This window comes from Sander lucioperca, chromosome 17 (assembly GCF_008315115.2).
Source record: "Sander lucioperca isolate FBNREF2018 chromosome 17, SLUC_FBN_1.2, whole genome shotgun sequence".
In the NCBI taxonomy this organism is placed as follows: domain Eukaryota; kingdom Metazoa; phylum Chordata; class Actinopteri; order Perciformes; family Percidae; genus Sander; species Sander lucioperca.
In genome coordinates, this window is record NC_050189.1 from 21,600,250 (window position 1) to 21,622,035 (window position 21,786).

At 41.8% G+C, this 21,786-nt stretch overlaps 2 protein-coding genes and 1 long non-coding RNA gene across 3 annotated transcripts in view; 2 read left to right on the forward strand and 1 right to left on the reverse strand.

Moving 5' to 3' along the window:
- Positions 1-1,917, forward strand: part of LOC116059940 (voltage-gated potassium channel subunit beta-1-like) — an 18,717-nt gene extending 16,800 nt beyond the window's left edge. The window contains exons 11-15 of the mRNA XM_035994264.1: positions 203-325; positions 407-458; positions 636-842; positions 972-1,214; positions 1,826-1,917. Coding sequence (XP_035850157.1) covers positions 203-325; positions 407-458; positions 636-842; positions 972-1,214; positions 1,826-1,917 — 717 coding nt within the window. The remainder of the gene's footprint in view (positions 1-202; positions 326-406; positions 459-635; positions 843-971; positions 1,215-1,825) is intronic.
- Positions 1,918-2,225: 308 nt separating this feature from the next.
- On the forward strand, positions 2,226-6,846 carry LOC118493588. The gene is made up of 3 exons (XR_004895533.1): positions 2,226-2,313; positions 5,631-5,726; positions 6,832-6,846. It is a non-coding gene; the product is annotated as an uncharacterized LOC118493588 (long non-coding RNA).
- Positions 6,847-12,278: 5,432 nt separating this feature from the next.
- Positions 12,279-15,150, reverse strand: LOC116067122 (low affinity immunoglobulin gamma Fc region receptor II-c-like). The gene is made up of 6 exons (XM_031323439.2): positions 15,105-15,150; positions 14,656-14,691; positions 13,087-13,350; positions 12,765-13,007; positions 12,534-12,692; positions 12,279-12,407 (listed from the first exon to the last, which is right to left on the reverse strand). The coding sequence occupies exons 1-6, from the start codon at positions 15,133-15,135 to the stop codon at positions 12,307-12,309; spliced, it is 834 nt and encodes a 277-aa protein (XP_031179299.1). The 5' UTR covers positions 15,136-15,150; the 3' UTR covers positions 12,279-12,306.
- Positions 15,151-21,786: the final 6,636 nt, after the last annotated feature.

Consider the following 21,786-nt stretch of genomic DNA (forward strand, 5'->3'; position numbering starts at 1 on the left):
CTGCCTGTCTTCCTGCCTGTCCGCCTGTCTGTCTGTCTGCCTGCCTGCCTGTCTGTCCGCCTGTCTTCCTGCCTGCCTGCCTGTCTTCCTGCCTGCCTGCCTGTCTGTCTGCCTGCCTGCCTGTCTTCCTGCCTGCCTGCCTGCCTGTCTGTCTGCCTCCCTGCCTGCCTGTCTGTCTGTCTGCCTGTCTGTCTCTCTGTAGGAGGCGTACTCTGTGGCGAGGCAGTTTAACCTGGTTCCTCCGGTGTGTGAGCAGGCCGAGTATCATTACTTCCAAAGAGACAAAGTAGAGCTGCAGCTGCCAGAATTAAACATGTCGCTTAGAGTGACTGATGTATGCAAAGACTGAATGAATGAATGAAAGAGTTTTTCTGTTTGATGTTGTTGCCTGTTAAACTAACCTGAGGGTCATTTCTCTTCAGTTCTGATCTCACTGCTGAGCTGCACAACCAACCAAGGTCAGTAGACGTCTTTGTCACATCTGAACAGTTATTCACTCACTAACAGAAAAGTTAGTGTTTCAGACAGTGGTTGAGGATTAAACTGCAGAGCAGTAAACAGTAAAATGAGAAATAGGAATGTGTCAGAATGAAAATCATCATCTATAACTGCATCTTTCTGTCTCCTCCCTCCAGTCTCTCTGACTGTGAGTCCCAGCAGCTCTCAGATGTTTGTAGGACAGAATGTCTCTCTGAGCTGTGAGGAGGACGACAGCTCTGCTGGATGGACTCTGAGAGGGAACACAACCAGAAAACCAGACGTGAGTGTAAAGACTGGGAAGGAATATCTGCTGGTTCTTCCTGTAACATCAGCTACATGCCCCATCACAGGGAGTTTTACTGGTGTGAGTCCAGAGAGGGAGCAACCAGTAACAGCATCAACATCACGTCACTGGTAAGATCAGACTGTGGAGTCAGTATTGATGAAGCTGTGTGAATGGATGACATGCTGTAGTTTGTCTCTGTGTTGAGGTGGACCAGTGATCCTGCAGAGTCCTGTCCTCCCTGTGACGGAGGGAGAAGACCTCACTCTGCTCTGTAAAACAAAGACGTCCTCCAACCTCCCAGCTGATTTCTATAAAGATGGCTCCTTCATCAGGACTGAGCCTGCAGGTCACATGACCATCCACCATGTTTCCAGGTCTGATGAAGGCCTCTACAAGTGTAACATCAGCAGTGATGGAGAGTCTCCACCCAGCTGGGTCTCTGTCACAGGTGAGGAGGTTAAAGGTCATCATTCATCTTAGGGTGCTTTCACACCTACAGTTCAGAAGATGATTTGGGGGCATCATTTTTTATTTGGTTCTGTTTGTTTTTACACTACACTTTGTCACGTGCACCAAACCTCGTCTTTGAGATGATGATGATGATGATGATGATGATGATGATGATGATGATGTGTGGTCATTGTAGGTTATGAATCTGAAAGTTATCGCCACTTGAATCATTTATACGTCAGTAAATTGTGTGCAAGGTGGACATTGCAGGCTAGTTAATGCATTGATTTTTGGGTCACTTCCTGTGTGTCTGATTGCGTTCTCACATGAAGTGACCAAAATCTTGAGCACTTGGAAAAAAACAGAGACCTCCGTATTCAAGCAACCAGAGTTCTGTTATTTGGTCTGCACCAGAGTTTGAATGAGCTTTCACACTGCCCCAAACCAACGGGACTATCCACGGAAACAGTGAAATAGCTGAACGTGTTATCTACTTACTTTTATTTCTTTGCTTTTAATTAAATATTGTTTTGTTCATTTTAGAGAAACCCACGACTACAAGTCCTCCTACAACCTCCCCTACCATCACTGTGTTGTGGTCCATTTCAGTCGGTTTTCTGGTTCTCCTGGTTCTCCTGGTTCTCCTGGTTCTCCTGGTTCTGCTGGTGAGACGATGCATCTGTAGGAAACCTAAAGGTTAGTCTCAGGTGACAAAAAAGTTACAACGTTACAGTTAAAATTTAAAAATCATATTTTACTGTTGAATTTGAGCGAAGCGTTTAAAAAAGTTGACATTTTCAACCCTTATTACAAACTGTTTCTTTAAGTCAAAAATCCGTTTTTAATTACTTCTCTGTTGTTGACAAACCATCCTCACCACGAGGTCCCTTTAGCATGCTCCGGAGCTTTTGATCGTTTCATATAATCTTCCTCATGTTTCCATCTTTACGGATTTCTCTTTAATGAATAAATTGATTGAGCTTGATGTTAACTTTGGTTCATTTCAGCTGCTGAAGCTGAAGCTGGAGATGATGACGTCACATACAGTGAAGTCACCATATCACGTAACCTGCAGCAGCCAATCAGACGGAGCAGAGGTAAAGATGTTTTTATTGATTTCAGAAGAAAACCGTGTGTGTTCTTGGTTTAATGTCCTGAGAGGACGTTTTGGGAAAAGAACATTTTATAAAATAGGGATATTTTAACAGTCACAGTGTAAGGTCTATTATAGTAGCTGACAGGGTGTGTGGTGCTTGTCATGAGAGTCTGGGTGTTTGGTACCGTGTGGTTAAACACCTCTAACAGTTCTAACAGCTCTAACAGTTCTGTGGTCGTCCAGTTTCCTGTTTCTCATAGCAACCCTTCAGCTGAGTGTGGGTCTGTTCACACTTCACTGCAGGACACAGGACAAAACAAAGATGAAATATATAAACTATAAATTTGCAGATTTACATATCTCTGTCTATCTATGATCACTTACAATAGATCTAAAGTAATGGAATATGTTCATGTAAACAGTAAAATGCCGTTGTTAAAGGAACACACCGACTTATTGGGACTTTGTCTTATTCCCCGTATCCCCCAGAGTTAGATAAGTCCATACATACCCTTCTCATCTCCGTGCGTGTCCTAACTCTGTCTGTCTTGTGATTAGCACAACACCTGAAAAGCCCCGTTGTTACTCTCTGCTCCTCACCACGGGGCTTCTCAGGTGCTGCGAGCAAATCACTCCGCCCAAGTAGCAGAAGTAGCAGTGCTTCACCTTCTGAGAATATAGTTCCCAGTATGTATACTGTTAGAAGATGGCTGGGTGTCATGTGACCTTGTTATTTGTACACGCTGTGACTATAAACACGCTGTGATCTGATCACTAGTAGACAGCTCTAGGTGTGGCAGCAGAATCTTTCTCCAAATGCTTCCTGATGGATCTCACTTCCTCGCTCTAGATGTAAATAAACACGCACATCATTTCTGTTTAAGAACACATAGACATCAAAAAGGGCGTGAGCAGCTTCCTGTTATCTTCCTACAGAGAAAGTGACCTTTTTTAAATAAATGAATATAGACATTTATAGTCCTGTTTACGCACATCTTTCCTGTCAAACAAATATATTTATTAAATAAAAAATTTAAATATCAGATCGGGAGATTTAAGAGTTCCAATGCCGGCTGCCCTCCCTCTCTCCCTCTCTCCCTCTCTTTCCCTCTCCCCCTCTCTGTCTCCCTCTCTCTCTCTCTCCCTCTCTCTCTCTCTCCCTCTCCCCCTCTCTGTCTCTCTCTCTTTGCCTCTTCCCTCTCTCTCTCTCTTTCCCTCTCCCCCTCTCCCCCTCTCTGTCTCTCTCTCTCTCTCTCTCTCTCTCTCTCTCTCTCTCTCCCTCTCCCCCTCTCTGTCTCTCTCTCTTTGCCTCTTCCCTCTCTCTCTCTCTCTCACACACACTCTCTCTCTCTTTCCCTCTTTCCCTCTCGCTGTTTCTCTCTCTCTCTCTCTCTCTTTCTCTCTCCCCCTCTCTCTGTCACTCTGTCTCACTCTCTCTCTTTCCCCCTCTCTCCCTCCCTCCCTTTCTCTCTCTCTCTCTTTCCCTCTCTCTCCCTCCCTCCCTTTCTCTCTCTCTCTCTTCCCCTCTCTCTCTCTCCCTCCCTCCCTTTCTCTCTCTCTCTCTCTTTCCCTCTGTCTCTCTCTCTAATAATAACTTTGATCAATACATTAATGTCTTCAGGTAATTCAGTATTCTGGCTGTGTGAAGCTGAAGGTTATCTTGCTTGTGAAATAAAAATGTTTATTAATGTCAGTTGTTAGTCTCCTACTCATCAACTAAATCATACGTTAGAAACTTGCTGTGAATTGAAAACAGAGCTGCCTTCAGTCTGTCTGTGTGTCGACAAATGAACGCATGCAGGAGTCGTGTTATGTTACTGCTGATGAAGACCCGACATTTCCTGATATTGCCATTTCATAATAAAATCATTTCAATAAGAAAATAACAGGGGGGCTTTTATTGTGAAGAATTAATAAGAAATGAAACTATTTCACAGCAGCTGATTTGAGTTTACCAGCTTTCTCCGTAGCAAAAACAAGGCTGTGTAACTCTGGCTATAGAAGACTAATAAATAACTAAAGGAGATGACATAAGAGCAGGAATATCTGGAGTAATATCCTTCATATTGGTGAATTCTGGGACATTTTACTAAAAATAATGTTACTGTATACCGGTGGCAGCCTTTTCCAATGAACAGAGCTGCAGAGAGCTCCCAAGAGCAGCAGCACAGTAACAAACACAGACACATTAATAACAGTAGATGTTAACATCCATCCCATTCCCTTTAAAAGCCAGGCACGTTTGGACCTTGGAGCATTGCTATTATGATGGAGGATTTGCACCGTAATATTTTTATTTGTAATCTTCTCCATGTGTGTGTGCTGCTGTGCGTCCCTGTGTGTGTAACAAGCATAGTGTGCGCGCTGTACACAAGCCTAGGATCATTTTACTAATGCTCTGTTAAAATAACAATGAAATGCTGAGTTATTGACTTTAGACCAGGTTTTTGTTGGTCAATGGCACGATCACTTCCCACTGCCTCAAGATAGCAATACGCTCAGAATGCACCTGAACACACCTCCCTGTAAGACCAGCATGCCCAGAATGCACCTGAACACACCTCCCTGTAAGACCAGCACGCCCAGAATGCACCTGAACACACCTCCCTGTAAGACCAGCATGCCCAGAATGCACCTGAACACACCTCCCTGTAAGACCAGCACGCCCATGGGCCACAGATGGGCGCTGGACGGGAAACTGGGTCGGTGTTAAACTACCAAAGACACCTGCGTCGGGCTTTGTGCTGCGCTGCGCCGGGTGCAAGATAGGGCCCCGAGTGTTTCCAGCTGTACTTAGATCTGTCCTCTTGTGATCTGATCACTCAGGTCTGATCTTAAAGCCAGTTAGAAACGGGGTGCAAGAGGCACAAATCTCTCACTCAATCTGTCAAGTTTGTGTTAGGCAAATATATTGATGGTGCCATAACAAAGACGCTCAACTAAATGTTGTTCAGTCTCTTTCTGGGAAATAGGCACATTTATACATTATTTCATGTGTTAATAACATGGTGAGTTGTTCCTCCTGTGGTCAACATGTCTCCAAAAAAGAACAGCTCTGTGAGCGTTAAGTCCATTTCACATGAACTGGGTTTCCATCTAAGCCCTGCCATCAGCAACAAGTGTTAAGACGAAAATAAAACTGTGACATTTTAAGTTTTACTTCCCCTTAACTAATAGACGTTGACACTTCTGTCTTAAAGCTATATCCTGAAATTTGCTGCTAAAATGTATCAACTATTAAGTCCTTTTCTAATACTATGGAAAATAGTATTATTGATTGTAGTAAAAGTTCAATAATCAACGTCATTTCTTTTCCAGAGAGTGATCCTGCTGTAATCTACTCCGGAGTGAGAACAGAAGACGTCTGTTACGGACAAATAGTGAACAAAGACAAGAAGTCAAACAGGAAGAGAGGTACGGCTGCTCTTCTATGTCTCCATCTCTAGAAACATCTGTTAGAGGAGAACACAGAACAGTTCAGCTGCTCACTTTCTATCAAACAAACATAAGGAAATAGTGACTTTATTAGGGACTATTTTCATTAGCGGATGAATCCTCATCTGGTGTTCTAGTGAGTATTTGTGAATGAACTACAGTGTGTGTTCATGGTGATGAAGAAACATGTCATCCAGTGCAACAGGGTCCATCTTTACATTCACAATATTCAGTTTATTTTGCCCTTATTCTGAAAAAGACATTGTTCCGACTAAGCTGTTAACATTGTTAATATATGAATATTCCACTAACAGCCAACACACAACCTACTGCTAAAATTACTTCATTTAACAAGTGTTAAGAAGAAAAACAAACTGAAAACTTGTTCTTCCTCTTAAACAGTGGACTTTTATACTTAAAGAGCTCATATTATGCTCATGTTCAGGTTCATAATTGTATTTAGAGGTTGTACCAGAATAGGTTTATGTGGTTTAATTTTCAAAAAGCACCATATTTTTGTTGTACACATTGCTGCAGCTCCTCTTTTCACCCTGTGTGTTGAGCTCTCTGTTTTAGCTACAGAGTGAGACATCTCACTTCTGTTCCATCTTTGTTGGGAGTCGCACATGCTCAGTACCTAGGTAAGGACTACTAGCCAGTCAGAAGCAGAGTATGAGGGCGTGCCCTGACAGTACCCATGTAAGGACTACTAGCCAGTCAGAAGAAGAGTATGAGGGCGTGCCATGCTAGCAGCTAGGTGAGCATTATAACGTGTGTTCCAAAGTGACCACGTTTGTCTCTGAAGTAAAGGCTGGACTACAATAGAGCTGTTTGGAGCAGTTTGTGAACAGTGTTTTCTGTTGGAGATGGTAAGTCCCTTTGGGGGGGACTTTGGGCTTTCTCACTTTGTAAACCTATAACATGCACAAAAAGATATATAACACAATAAAGGAAAGGGAAAAAGCCAAAAAGTACAATATGAGCTCTAGTAAAGTATTACTGTAGTAGTAGGAGTTTAAATAATCAGTATGCTTTTTGCATATACTGTACAGTCCTGATATTAATAATGATATTTCTTTTCCAGAGAGTGATCCTGCTGCAAGCTACTCCGGAGTGAGAACAACAGACGTCTGTTACGGACAAATAGTGAAGAAATCAAACAGGAAGAGAGGTACGGCTGCTCTTCTATGTCTCCATCTCTAGAAACATTACACAAGTGTATATGTTCATGCTGATGAAGGAACATGTCACCCAAAGCAACAGTGACTATGTTTACATTCACAGAGTATTCACTTTAACAGAAAAAAATCAATATTCTGAATAAGTTGTTGACAAAGGAATGAAAATGAACACGCCGTTAAAAAAACAGGATATTTTAACAAAGTGTTCCAGTGGTGGAGGACTTGTTGGAGCGTGTGAACACAGCGTCCATCTTTCATTCCTTCAACCAGCTTCTAGAAAAGGTCAGCTGTTCACAGCAGGTCTAAAAACCTGCAGACATAAAGGCCATAATAACTCTAATAATAATTCTACATTAACAATAATCTTACAGCTGCTCTTTATTTCTCAACGTTGATCTGAGCCAGTTTCCCGTCTTTATGCTAAGCTAAGCTAACCACTTCCAGCTCCGTACAGAATATACAGAAAATAAGGCTGATAATCATCCCCTCTCACTCTCAGGAAGAAAGAGAATAAGAGGATTTCCCAAAAGAATTGAGAATATAATGAACTTGTTCATGGACTGGACTATGACATTTGACCTGCGATGGTCTGTGGCTACCGCCCTTATCTAGACGTATGAAGGGACCTTAACAAGTCACTGTTGAGAAATGCTGTTTGTCTGCTGATGGAGTTTGTCTCCAACAGTTTCTCATATTATTTGAACTGTTTGTGTTCAGAGCCTCCAGCAGACCCAGAGGTCCTCTACTCCTCACTGAGGAAGACCTGAACACCATCACACCAGTCCAACCAGTGGAGTCCAGCCGGCCAATCACTGGTCCCCAGAGACCCTCACATCTACATCTGTACCTGTATAGCAGTCCAGTCATCCAACCAGCTGGCTTTAGAAGTCCCAAGGTCCAGGTACAGACTGTGGGGGGGGTCACTCTTTTGCAGTTGCTGCCTCGAGACTTTGGAACAAGTTACCACCTGACATTCACACCATTACAGACGTCGCTCTTTTGAAATCCAAACTTAAAACTTCTTTATTTAGAATGGCTTTTAATTAGGGTTGGGTACCGAAACGCAGTGCCATAAGGGCACCGGTTCAGACGTAAACAGTAGTAACGAGACCGAATAAGAACAAACATTTCAGTGCTTTATTTCGGTGCCTGACTTTTTTTTTTAAAAAATTTTCAGAAGCATTGCTGCACGGGACGCTACGTTACGTTAGCTAGTAGCTGGATTAAACCCAATGGTTAAAATGCTGACAGCTTACGTTAAGCGGTGTAAAGTGTGACTGTATTTCCCTGTAGAGGATTCCAACACCGGGACGTAACAGTCTGACTGCAGCTGTCGTTGTCAGAAAAAAAACACACAGACGGTGCGTTTACTTGAAACTCACCAGCCTCATGGTGCATTCAAAGTTATTGTAAAATATCCTTTTCCCATCTGATGCTTGTTTTTGTCATTTACCAGCAATTTACTGATGAAATAAGTCATTGTAATAAGTTATTGTTATTACATTATTAATCAATCATTTAATTTTGACCATATGGCCTTAGCAATAAACAAGCCGATCTTTGGTGTTGCCAACTGTTGTTTTGTGCTCCTTTTTTTCATATTTGATATTATATACATTATAAATATATTATATATATTTCAGTTCAGGCACCGTTTTAAAAGTATTGTTTTAGCACCAGTATCATAAAAAACCCAAACAATACCCAACCCTACTTTTAATTCACAGCAGCGTTGCAGCATTATCTCTTTATTTCTCCTGTTTTTATGCAACAGTTTCAGATGTTACTGTATTCTATGTTTTCCTCTTTTTATTGTACGGTATGTTGTTTTATTCTTGGTCCTTCAAGCACTTTGGATACCTGTTGGTTGCTGTGAAGCACTATGAATAAATGTTGATTGATGTTAAGGCTAAATGAGATTAATGCAGCTACAAAAAGCATGTTTACATTCTTTAGATGTGTTTCCTTCAATGCTTCTTATTTAAGTCATAGATTTGTTGCTCTGTAAGTGTTCATTACGTTGCACAACAACCAACAAATATCTACTGAACAGAGTCTAATGATAATAACTATTTACTGATATTGATATATTGTATTTCTGAGCTTGTTTCTGTGCAGGATCAATAAACTCTGGTGTCTCCTCGTGTGGTTCTGTGGGTTTCACATCTCTGACAGATGGAACATTTGTTCTGGTTGAGGCTAACCGATCCACACTTCTCTTCAGCAGATAACAGAGAACAAACACACCTCAGACTATAAACAGCTGCAACATCAGCCAGCGGTCGGAAACTTCACACCAATCACAAACAGCTACAGAGCAGAGGGTCTGAGGTTAGATTCTGTAGTCGGTGAACATTCAGTCAATTTTCTTAAGTTTAAAGTCACAGAAACCATCAGGTTCTGTTTTTCAGCTCATGATTACAGTCTGATGATCTTTAATGAGCAGATATACAGGATGATGTTCTTCCACACCAGACATATTCACAGTTACACTCAGACAGCTTTTAATTTTTCAAAACATACAAGCCATCAGACAACGTGACACAGCCAGGTCACCCATCCTTACTATTTTCCCTCTTGCACATATTTTTGTATTAAAACAAAATGTTTGCACCCCTGGGCAACAACTGCAAATTCCTGTACAAATGTACACATTGAAAGCAGACACGTTATATACGTAGTCTTATCATTTTCAATAAGATGCTCATTGTAAAACTCTGCTCAAAAAAAAATTGTTGATACATTGATTCCATTAATTCCTCCTGGGAATAAATAAGAAGTTCTATACTAATGTCTTCTACTTGTTTGTTGTTGTTGTTGTTGTAGGCTATCCGTTACAGGCTGGTCATATTAAGAATAAGGTACTCCTTGTTTCAGGTCTTAGGTGTTATGTCATCAGAATACTACCTTCAGTCTAAAAGGGAAGGTGACGTGATGTATTAAACATTTGAGTTTAGTACTTTTGCAACTTATGCAGCGTTCTATTATTCTCAACGAACCGACCTCAGAAGTGACCTCAGACATGACGTCACTTCCACACTTCAAGCGTTCTTGTATGTTTTGCGCGTCCGAGTTGGAGAAAGACATGATCGCCACCCAGAAAGCTGTTGTAGCGGTAGCACTGGCTGAGTACCAGGCCAATCCTACAAGCTTCTAGCACTTACATTACATTTTTTGATTATGATTGTGACTATTACCCCATCTTATCAAAACGCAGCCATTTGAACTTTTAAAATGTTCACTTTATTTCATGTTTTAGTTTATCTTCTGTTAGCAACGCTAGCCACGTTTAGCAACACCCGTTTGAAACAAGTCTTCATTCAATATTGCACTCACAACAAGACGATTCCTACACCCACAGGCAGTGATACGGACGCAGTAAGGTACTGCAGTAATACGAGTGATTGAAATCAACATTTAAACAACCAAAGCCGTCCAAAAACAATGAAAACAATTCATACTTCAAGTCACACAGGGTGCAGCCATCTTGGATTCTGTATCAGAATTTTTGCTCGGTGACCTCACGGGTTGTCTGAGCTCCGAGCTCGGAAATCTGAGGAAAGGGGGCGTGTTGGTGCGTGTTGCTAGGCAACGTCTGTCTTTCTAGTCGGAATTCCGACTCGGATAAATAATCGAACGCAGCATTAGTTCTGATGTAGTGCCTGATCACTAAGAATGCTGGGATACCGGTTGGATGTCAAACACGGTGAAAAGTAAAGCCGTCTTCTGCTACGTGCTAATCTGTCTCACGTCTTTATAGGAAGACATCACACAAAGATAATGAGTGTGATAGTTAAATAAAATAAATTAACTTATGTAATGTAATATAATAATGAACAGAAACATGATGGAAGGTGATCACTTACCTACACAATAATGTGCCTAAAACTCTCAGTATATATTGAGGGAATCCTAAACTACTTTTATATGCTAATAGTTTTATTTATGTAAGGTATTTTATTGTGTAACCTCTCAGTTGAAGGTTAAGAGGAAGTTACAGTAAACAGAGCTTTCATTGTGAAGGGGAAAACAGAAGTGGATAAAGTGTGGTGTGTGTTTGGTTTGGTCTGTGTTGTGGTTGAATAAAGTCAGACGTTCAGTGCCGTCTGGGTTCCAGCATTGGAAGTCTCTATTTTACAGTCAAACCTGAGTCTAGACAGTATAAGAAACCCTCGGTTACATTTATATTGTATTCAGTGAACATTATTTTCTTGTTCCACTGTTGGAGTGTCTCCTGTAAACATCAGGTTCCTCCCATTACACCAGGGCTCCATCTGGTGGCGTCTTGTGAAAAGGACACGTTTTATATTGGCAGTGTCTCTGTGTTAGTTCAAAGGTTACAAGTTGATGAAAGGACACCTGAGCTCCTGGCTTCACTACTTTCTAGTCCTCAGTTAAACTTATACTGTAGCTGTGACTAACTCTTTGTATGAATGCAGATATTAAAGGTTGTTTCAGAGGAAAGTCTAGTATTAGTTGTGAATGTTAATGTTTAAACACTTAAACAGTGGGCATGGATTACTGAACAGGCCTACCGGGGAAAGGCCCAGGGGCCCAAAATGTCAGGGGCCTCCTGGGCCTTCACCTGCAAAATGTCACTCAACAAGGCACCAACCAACCAAGATATAAAACAGAAGTGCTAATAAACAGTATATTCACACAGCTCTCACTACTGTTGATGCTCGGAGCAGCCATGTTGAATTATGATGTCGGAGTTGATGAGGTTCTTCTCTTGGTGAGGATCAACAGCAGTTGGACAGCCAGTAAAAGCCTCCTCCTTCCTCTTTATATACGACTATGTCACATGTCAGCTACAAGGAAACAGGCTGTTTGATATGAGAGAAGTGAAGTTATGATCACATTGGAACAAAGCACAGAGAGATAAGATGCTCATCATTTTATTTTATTTGATCTGAAGAGATTAAAAACAACAACACGACTTACAGCAGAACCTGAACAACTATCTGTTACTAAAGTCCAGTTCAGAGCAAAGATGGCAACAACAAGAAACCTTTACTTCTGAATTGGCCCGTTTCAGCTCGACTAAAACAAGCTGATGGTGTTGCTGGGACTCAGCTGGTTACGTTTTCAGAGGCTGGTTTTGGAAATCAGCTGCAAACTATATAAATGAAATGATCCATTTTATTTCTATGTTTCAAACTGTCAGCTGTTGGCAGAATTTTAGACAGACGCTCAACGAGCGCCCCAGAGTCACCTCAATGCAGAGGATACACCGTCTCATCTGATTGGTGGAAACTAACAGGTTTAAAAACTTGTTTCATCGCAAATCTTGAACTGACTGAACTGGTCTGAGGTTAACATCCTCCATCTACAGGTCAAACTAGAATTGAAACATTTGAGCTTCTTCTCAGATCAGTTCAGAAGTGATGCTCCGTGGTGACATCATCATAGTCTTCATCCAATCCCATCTCAGCCTGGGTGGGTGGGGTCATCACCACGGAGACGGGCAGGTCATTTCCTACAGTCAGAGCAGGTTAGAAAGAAAATGTAGATAATTGACACCAGAGTGGTGGTGTGAGATTGATTGATTGATTGATTGATTAATTGATTGATTGTGAGGTCAGTTAATGATTCAGAGTGTTACCTGTTTCTCTGTGTCGATATAAACACACCATGATGAAAGTGGAGATGAAGTACGGACAAAACACCACCAGGTGGCAGACCAGTCTGATCACAAGGGGGAGGTGGTCTGAGGCCGGGGGCGGAGCTGCAGAGGTTGGTGGGTCTGTGGTCTTTGGTTTCTCTGTAGAGAGAATCAGCTGTCAGGTGAATATCTGGATGAATGAACTCCTGAAATCAAAGGTAACCTCCTCACCTGTGACAGAGACCCAGCTGGGTGGAGACTCTCCATCACTGCTGATGTTGCACTTGTAGAGGCCTTCATCAGACCTGGAAACATGGTGGATGGTCATGTGACCTGCAGGCTCAGTCCTGATGAAGGAGTCATCTTTATAGAAACCAGCTGGGAGGTTGGAGGACGTCTTTGTTCTACAGAGCAGAGTGAGGTCTTCTCCCTCCATCACAGGGAGGACAGGACTCTGCAGGATCACTGGTCCACCTCAACACAGAGACAAACTACAGCATGTCATCCATTCACACACAGCTTCATCAATACTGACTCCACAGTCTGATCTTACCAGTGACAGTGATGTTGATGCTGTTACTGGTTGCTCCCTCTCTGGACTCACACCAGTAAACTCCACTGTCTGATGGGTCCATGTAGCTGATTTTACAGGAAGAACCAGCAGATATTCCTCCCCAGTCTTTACACTCAGCTCTAGTTTTTCTGGTTGTGTTCCTCCTCAGAGTCCATCCAGCAGAGCTGTCGTCCTCCTCACAGCTCAGAGAGACAGACTGTCCTACAAACATCTGAGAGCTGCTGGGACTCACAGTCAGAGAGGCTGGAGGGAGGAGGGAGAAGAATGTGTTGTGGTTGAAAAACTAGTTGTTGATTATTACTGCTGTTTTTCACCAGTTTAAAGAGAAATGGGCTGCTGAGATTTAGAACAAACCAAAAGAATTTCTGGATGATCAAGAATTAGTTGAATATTGAGAAATATGTAAAATATAATCTGTCCAAGGTGAATAGATGTGTGTGTGCTCAGTTCAGGTCTAGAATACTCCCTCTCCATATTGAAACAGGACGTTGGTCGGGCACCAGTGAGGAAGACAGACTGTTATTATGTGATCTCAATGACATCAAAAATGGAGATCATTTTGCTTTGTATTGTCCATATTATCATGATGTAAGATGGCAATAATTTAACAAAGTTAAAGTAAAAGAGCTGAGGCAGGATATACATCTGTTAGTTTGGTTGTTTGAACATAAAACATTTTTTATACTTTTTAGAACAAGCATGGGCTAAAAAGAAGACTGCTTTGTATCCATGATTCTCTGTCTGGTAGTGACATATATTTAGCTATTTATTTTTATTGTTTGTTGTTTTGGTATGAAATGTCTAGTTGACAATATATGGGGTTACACTATTGTGTTGTGTCTGCTGTAATATGTTTTCTTCATTCTTTATTTTGTGCAGAGTAGAGTATGTTGTGTGTGGACATTGGACCAGAAGCTGTGAATGAAATGACTTTTATATGGGTGTCATGTAATTCGTGTGAGATGGGCCACTTAGTGGCATAACACGTTAATAAAATATATATCATATCAAAGTTACTGTGACAAACTGTGACTGGGCCTCTGATACTTCACATGAATTATCTGGGAAACTTAAGGAATCAGCTCATTTCTTTACTCTTGCAATAATTGATATAAGCTGGGAAACCTTCCTTCATGTTTGCTCCCAGGACGCTCCAATATCTTAACCTCATTGTGTGTGATGTTTTTCATCTTTATCTTTCTTGTTTTCTACTTGGGGACTGCCCATTTCTCCGACGCTCCATTGTTCCGTCCTCTCAATAACCTGAAAAATTCCCTTTGGTCCTACAGCCCACTAGTCCGACGTCCCCCACTATGGCCACGCCAAGACCCGCCCTACGGAGCAGCTCGATTGGTTGGGGTTAGGCATTTGACCTGGAGTGGTTAAGGTTAGGATAGCTGATTGGTCAGGAGATAGGACCTGAACTAATGGGGTTACGTTACCTTGGTAAGCATGAACGCTTGGCCAATAAATGCTATTGAACTTAAACACTCACAATAGTCCTCTACTCATTCTAAAAGTACTCTAAACAAGAAAACAGTTACTGACCTTGGTTTGTTGGGCAGCTCAGCAGTGAGGTCAGAACTGAAGAGATAAGACACTTTGGTTAGTTGGAGTATGGTTCAAAGTTTAAATAATAAATGAAAAGAACACGCTAAAAACAGGCTTTAAATCATTTACACAATCTTTAACAATGACATTATCATAATTGTGAACTGTAAAAACCAGACTATACATATATTTGGGAGGGTGGTGATGGTGCAGTGGGTATGACATTCCTTTGATGTGGGAGACGTGGGTTTGATTCCCACTGTGATACATCAACCAATGTGTGAGCAAGGCATTAACCCCTAGTGTCTCCAGAGGTGTGTTACCTCTGATCAGTTCCAAATATCGGTTACATTAACTACTAATAATCAGTATCGGCCTTGATAAACCAGTATTGGTCGATCTCTATTTCTTTCAGCTGATATTTTTCAGAAACACAGTTTACTTACAGAGCAGCCAGAGTAGAGATGTGTCCTCCATCCTGACTGTTGGTGAAATGATGTCTTGACTTTATTCAGTGTATATCCGCATCAAGTAAACCCTCCTCCTTCCTCTGTGACTGGCAGTGTTACATGCATGCATGCATACTCTCATGCATAGAGATAAATAAGTACTCTTATGCATAGAGATACATAGATACACATGCATGCATAACGTGAGATGGTTTATTAACATGAGGTCATATGAGTGTAAGTATGTTGTGCAAGTACTACATTTTGGCCAAGGCAGCTTCTAATAATCTTGAAACAAAGAAAACTGTCTCTATGTAGGTGGCTGCAGTTTAGTTGCAAGTAAGTGAACACAACATCACCTCTCCTCTGTTAAACCACTGAAAAGGGGATCAGAAAGAGACTAAAATAAACTGTGTAAACTACACATCAAGAAGGCCACGAATGCCAAGTAGGTTTTCATAATAAAGTAATTTGCCTTTGTGTTTTAGTGTGTTACGGTCAAAATAAGAATATGTACAAAATATTTGCAGTTATTGTCTGTAAGATTTGAGTCAAGTTGTTTCTAGCAGCAGCTTTGGCGTTAGATGTAATTTCAGGCAGGCCTCTGGGACTTCATCTCCCAGAGTTCCTTTCAAAGACGTGTCGACTGTATGACGTCGGTAGCTTTACAGCTGGCTTCAAGCACAGCGATCATTTCCTGAATGTTCTTTGGTCTGAACTGGGCTGTAAACATACTGTTATTGATTTAGTTTCCATGTTGTGACCAACATTTTACAATTTATGAATCTCAGCTTTGCCATCTACATATTGATTCACATTTATATTGTAATTGTTAATAATTAATGGTCTGTGTGACACCCTGACATGTTCACATCGTGACTTGTTCCTCTTTCAGTTAACAAGTCTGTTTATACTGTAGCAGCTCTGTGGGGGTGAAGTCCATTTCACCTGACTTGGGTTTTCTTATCAGCTCTCACAGCAGCAACACGTGTTAAGAAGAAAGAAAAAAAAACTGCTAAAATTTAAACTGTACTTCCCTTTAACTAGTAGACTTTGAGACTTCTGTGATCAGACATCAAATCAAACAGAGAGGTACGGCTGCTCTTCTTTGTCTCCATCACTTCATGGTGATGAAGGAACATTGGGACGTTTCCATATACAAACAGTACACAGACAACTGACCTTTCATTATCAATGATGTTTACTGAACGTGCTCTGGTCAAGACATGCAGACAGCGTGTATCATACTACTTCTGCAAACGACTGCACATGACTGCAGACAGTCGCTCTACACGTCACTGTTACACACTGGTGTTATACACAGTACACAGTGTACACACTACCCAAAACAACAGTGACTACTTTTACATGCACACATGTACTTACAGAAAATGAGACTGAAAGAAAGAGAATAAGAGGATTTCCCTCCAAATGTGGAAATATAATGAGCCAGTCCTATAAAAAGATATAACTACAAAAGAACAAAACACTGACTATGTTTACATGCACAAAATACTAAAAAATAAAGAAAAAAAACATTCGACCTAAGCTGTTTACATGGCTAATGAAAATGTACAATAAATGAACTGCTTGGCTACACATGTATGAGGTGTCTAATAATAAAGTAAGTCAGAGTCTCCAGCAGAGCCAGAGGCATATATATATATATATATATATATATATATATATATATATATATATTAGGGCTGGGCAAGTGAACACGTTATTATCGCTTTAACTCATTAATTAATTAACGCCGACAATTATTTTATCATGCATTAACACCATTTTTATTATTTCTTTTATTTTGTAAAAGTCTGTTGCTCACAGGCTTTTGTAGAAGATTTTGTAAAAGTCTGTGCTGACTACTGCCACGCTTACAGGAACCAGAAAATAACAAACCAACAAACATGGAGAATGGTACAGAACTTTTGCATGGCCATTTTCATTTTAAAGTTCTTCCAGACGGCGCAGTAGACAGAACCAAAGTTATTTGTAACTACTTCAAAGTTGAATTGTGAGTAATTCCAGTCTGAAATATCACCTAAATGCAATACACACTGTTGATACCAGCAAATCATTCAACGAAACAAACAGTGGCGCGTCGGCAGACTACGTTAGATGCAGCGTGTGGGAGAAGTATAGATCAACAAAGGCAAGAGAAGCTAACAAATGCCATAGTGAAGTGGATAGCTACAGACTGCAGGCCCATTAGTGATGTGGAGGACGTCGGTCTGAGAAACATTCTGAGAATCTCAACAAATGACGGCAGGTATGAGATTCCCTCAAGACGCACCATCACAAGAAGAATACACCAGTTGTTATGAAAAGGAGACACCTTTACAACATGTTCCTCTCACTGGGGACTACTGGACATCACTGGGTAACCATGGTTACCTCAGAGTTACAGTGCATTATAGTGATGAACAGTGGGTGCTGCATTCACATGCTCTGACTGGAATGAAAACAGAGGAGAGACATTATGCTGAAACGTTTGTTCTTCACCTCTAACAGGGACATTTGGTACTGAACAGAGATGGTTATAACAGGACATTTGGTACTGAACAGAGACTGGTTATAACAGGACATTTGGTACTGAACAGAGACTGGTTATAACAGGACATTTGGTACTGAACAGAGACTGGTTATAAAAGGGACATTTGGTACTGAACAGAGACTGGTTATAACAGGACATTTGGTACTGAACAGAGACTGGTTATAACAGGGACATTTGGTACTGAACAGAGACTGGTTATAACAGGGACATTTGGTACTGAACAGAGATGGTTATAACAGGGACATTTGGTACTGAACAGAGATGGTTATAACAGGACATTTGGTACTGAACAGAGACTGGTTATAACAGGACATTTGGTACTGAACAGAGACTGGTTATAACAGGACATTTGGTACTGAACAGAGACTGGTTATAACAGAGACATTTGGTACTGAACAGAGACTGGTTATAACAGAGACATTTGGTACTGAACAGAGATGGTTATAACAGGACATTTGGTACTGAACAGAGACTGGTTATAACAGAGACATTTGGTACTGAACAGAGATGGTTATAACAGGACATTTGGTACTGAACAGAGACTGGTTATGCTGCTCCCTGATAAAAGAAGAAAAATGTTTCTGTTTTCTTTCTGTGTGTGTGTGTGTGTGTGTGTGTGTGTGTGTGTGTGTGTGTGTGTGTGTGTGTGTGTGTGTGTGTGTGTGTGTGTGTGTGTGTGTGTGTGTGTGTGTGTGTGTGTGTGTGTGTTTTGAGCAACATTCTTCAGGACGATGCTTGAGATCTTGTTTAGTTTTGTAGCTGCTGAGGGTCTGAGGATAGAGTTTGACCGACAATGTTCAACTGAGCGACGCCACGACCCCGTTGACAATCATGGATGGAGCCAATCGGATTGTCTCTGTCAGATCAGGTGATGAGAGGAAGACCGTAAAGCTATATAGTCATTGGCTGTGTGCCAATGAATTACAGGGGGCATAAGTCAGTACACCCCTATGTTAAATTCCCATAGAGGCAGGCAGACTTTTATTTTTAAAGGCCAGTTATTTCATGGATCCAGGATACTATGCATCCTGATAAAGTTCCCTTGGCCTTTGGAATTAAAATAGCTCCACATCATCACATACCCTTCACCATACCTAGAGATTGACATGGGGTACTTTCCATAAGATCATCTCTCAATGCAAATCAAACCAGCTATTAGGCTAACCATGCCTGCCTCTATGGGAATTTAACATATGGGTGTACTGACTTATGCCCCCTGTATTTTAAGGAAAAACATTTATTTATTTACGATACATTATTCAATCACAAAGAAAATTGGTGTCTTCAAAGGTTGGATTTTTCCTATTTTTTTAAATTAAGGCATTAAGATACATTTCCAAAAGATGATTTTTTATTCCTCTTTTTAGTCAACTTTAGCATGGGTTCCTAAACTTATGAGCAGCACTGTATGTCATTTGACAGGGTATGTTTCTGAAATCCTACTAGAACTGAACCACTGCACTAGCACACACACAGACTGCCTAGGCACCGAGCCTTTTTGGTGTCTTTCCTCAGGTCCCAAAGACTTGCTGTCTGATGGCTGTATCTTGTCCTGCCCCTCCATGGACTTGGTCACCTGTCTGCTGGACTTCAGGCTCAGCTTGGCCTCCAACAGGAGCATTGTGCCTGGCCTAGCTGCTTCCCTTGCTGCCTGTGGCCAGCTTAGTGCACTAGGTACAGTGTGATTGTCCTGATCCACCAGGCATGGCTTTACCAGAGACCCTCTCCAGACATACCTGGTATTAGAGCTGTAAACAGCAGCGCCCTCTGGGGGACGCTTGACTTCACATTTACATCACATTTTAGTCTATTTCTTTCCAGCTTTTTTATTAAAAATATTTAAATGTTTTTTCAATTAAATTCCAAGACTTTTATCCAAAATATCCCCACTTTTTTTTTTGCAAAAATATTTCAACTTTTTCTTGTAATATTTAAAAGAATGATTTGAATAGAAAAGAGGCAAAGCAGCGGGTGTGGGAAAAGTTCGGAGAAGACATGGAGAAGGACTTTCGGTCGGCACCAAGGTGCTTCTGGAAAACCATTCGCCACCTCAGGAGGGGGAAGCGGGGAACCATCCAAGCTGTGTACAGTAAGGATGGGACGCTGTTGACCTCAACTGAGGAGGTAATAGGGCGGTGGAAGGAGCACTTTGAGGAACTCCTAAATCCGACTAATACGCCCTCTATGGTAGAGGCAGAGCTGGAGGATGATGGGGGATTGTCGTCAATTTCCCTGGTGGAGGTTGCTGAGGTAGTTAAACAACTCCACAGTGGCAAAGCCCCAGGAATTGATGAGATCCGTCCAGAAATGCTTAAAGCTCTGGGTGTGGAGGGGTTGTCTTGGTTGACACGCCTCTTCAACATTGCGTGGAAGTCTGGGACGGTGCCTAAGGAGTGGCAGACCGGGGTGGTGGTTCCCCTTTTCAAAAAGGGGGACCAGAGGGTGTGTGCCAATTATAGGGGTATCACACTTCTCAGCCTCCCTGGTAAAGTCTACTCCAAGGTGCTGGAAAGGAGGGTTCGGTCGATAGTCGAACCTCAGGTTGAAGAGGAACAATGCGGATTCCGTCCTGGTCGTGGAACAACGGACCAGATCTTTACTCTCGCAAGGATCCTGGAGGGAGCCTGGGAGTATGCCCAACCGGTCTACATGTGCTTTGTGGATCTGGAGAAGGCATATGACCGGGTCCCCCTGGAGATACTGTGGGAGGTGCTGCGGGAGTATGGGGTGAGGGGGTCCCTTCTCAGGGCCACCCAATCTCTGTACTACCAAAGCGAGAGCTGTGTCCGGGTTCTCGGCAGTAAGTTGGACTCGTTTCAGGTGAGAGTTGGCCTCCGCCAGGGCTGCGCTTTGTCACCAATCCTGTTTGTAGTATTTATGGACAGGATATCAAGGCGTAGTCAGGGTGGAGAGGGGTTGCATTTCGGTGGGCTGGGGATCTCATCGCTGCTTTTTGCAGATGATGTGGTCCTGATGGCATCGTCGGCCTGTGACCTTCAGCACTCACTGGATCGGTTCGCAGCCGAGTGTGAAGCGGCTGGGATGAGGATCAGCACCTCTAAATCGGAGGCCATGGTTCTCAGCAGGAAACCGATGGAGTGCCTTCTCCAGGTAGGGAATGAGTCCTTACCCCAAGTGAAGGAGTTCAAAAACCTTGGAGTCTTGTTCGCGAGTGAGGGAACAATGGAGCGGGTTACAATAGGTTTGGGGTCCCCTGCTGGAGCTGCTACCCCCGCGACCCGAGACCGGATAAGCGGACGAAGATGGATGGATGGATGGATGATTTGAATACTTCACCTTTTTTTCCAAAATAGATACATAAGATTTTTTTTCTAAATATTGTACACAAAAAAAATCTAAAATATTCCAACAATGTATAAGTATTCCGACTTTATTTTTCCTACTACATGCTATAAAGTAATAGTTAGTTAGTGTTTGGAAGTTTAAGCATGTTTGGTTGTTGCTGAAGGACTGGCTGTGTGTGAGTGAGAGTGTGTGTGTGTGTGTGTGAGTGTGTGTGTGTGTGTGTGTGTGTGTGTGTGTGTGTGTGTGTGTGTGTGTGTGTGTGTTTTGAGCTTTTCTTAAATGTGATCTCTCCTCCAGGCTCCTGGCTCCGCCCCCTCCACAGGATCAGCCAATCAGAAGACAGGTGGGCGAGAAACAGACAGAAGATCTGATCAGCGGACCTAAAAGAAGACATGACAGATTAACCAGATGAACCGACATGTTGTTTCCTCATCTGGTTTATATCATTATTAAATATATATGGCAACACTTTGATCAAAGCTACATTTCTGTAAATAATACGTTCCCAATAAACAAGATATTGGGCTGTTTGTCATCGTGCTTTAAGACGTTTGAACGTGATTTTTCGTGAAAAATGATCCTGAAATATAAAGTTTCTGAATCACCGAGTACGTTTACATTCACACCAATATTATTTAATATTTGATCCAGGTCATGTAAACAGCATATTCTGGCTGGATATTCATAATGATGTAGGTATTAGAGCCATTCTTTAGACATTTTACTGCAGTTTGAGACAGTTTACGGTAGAGCTGTTACTACTTCATAATGTGGAAGTGTCAGGAAAAGTCAAATATTAATACAACTTTTGTTTGC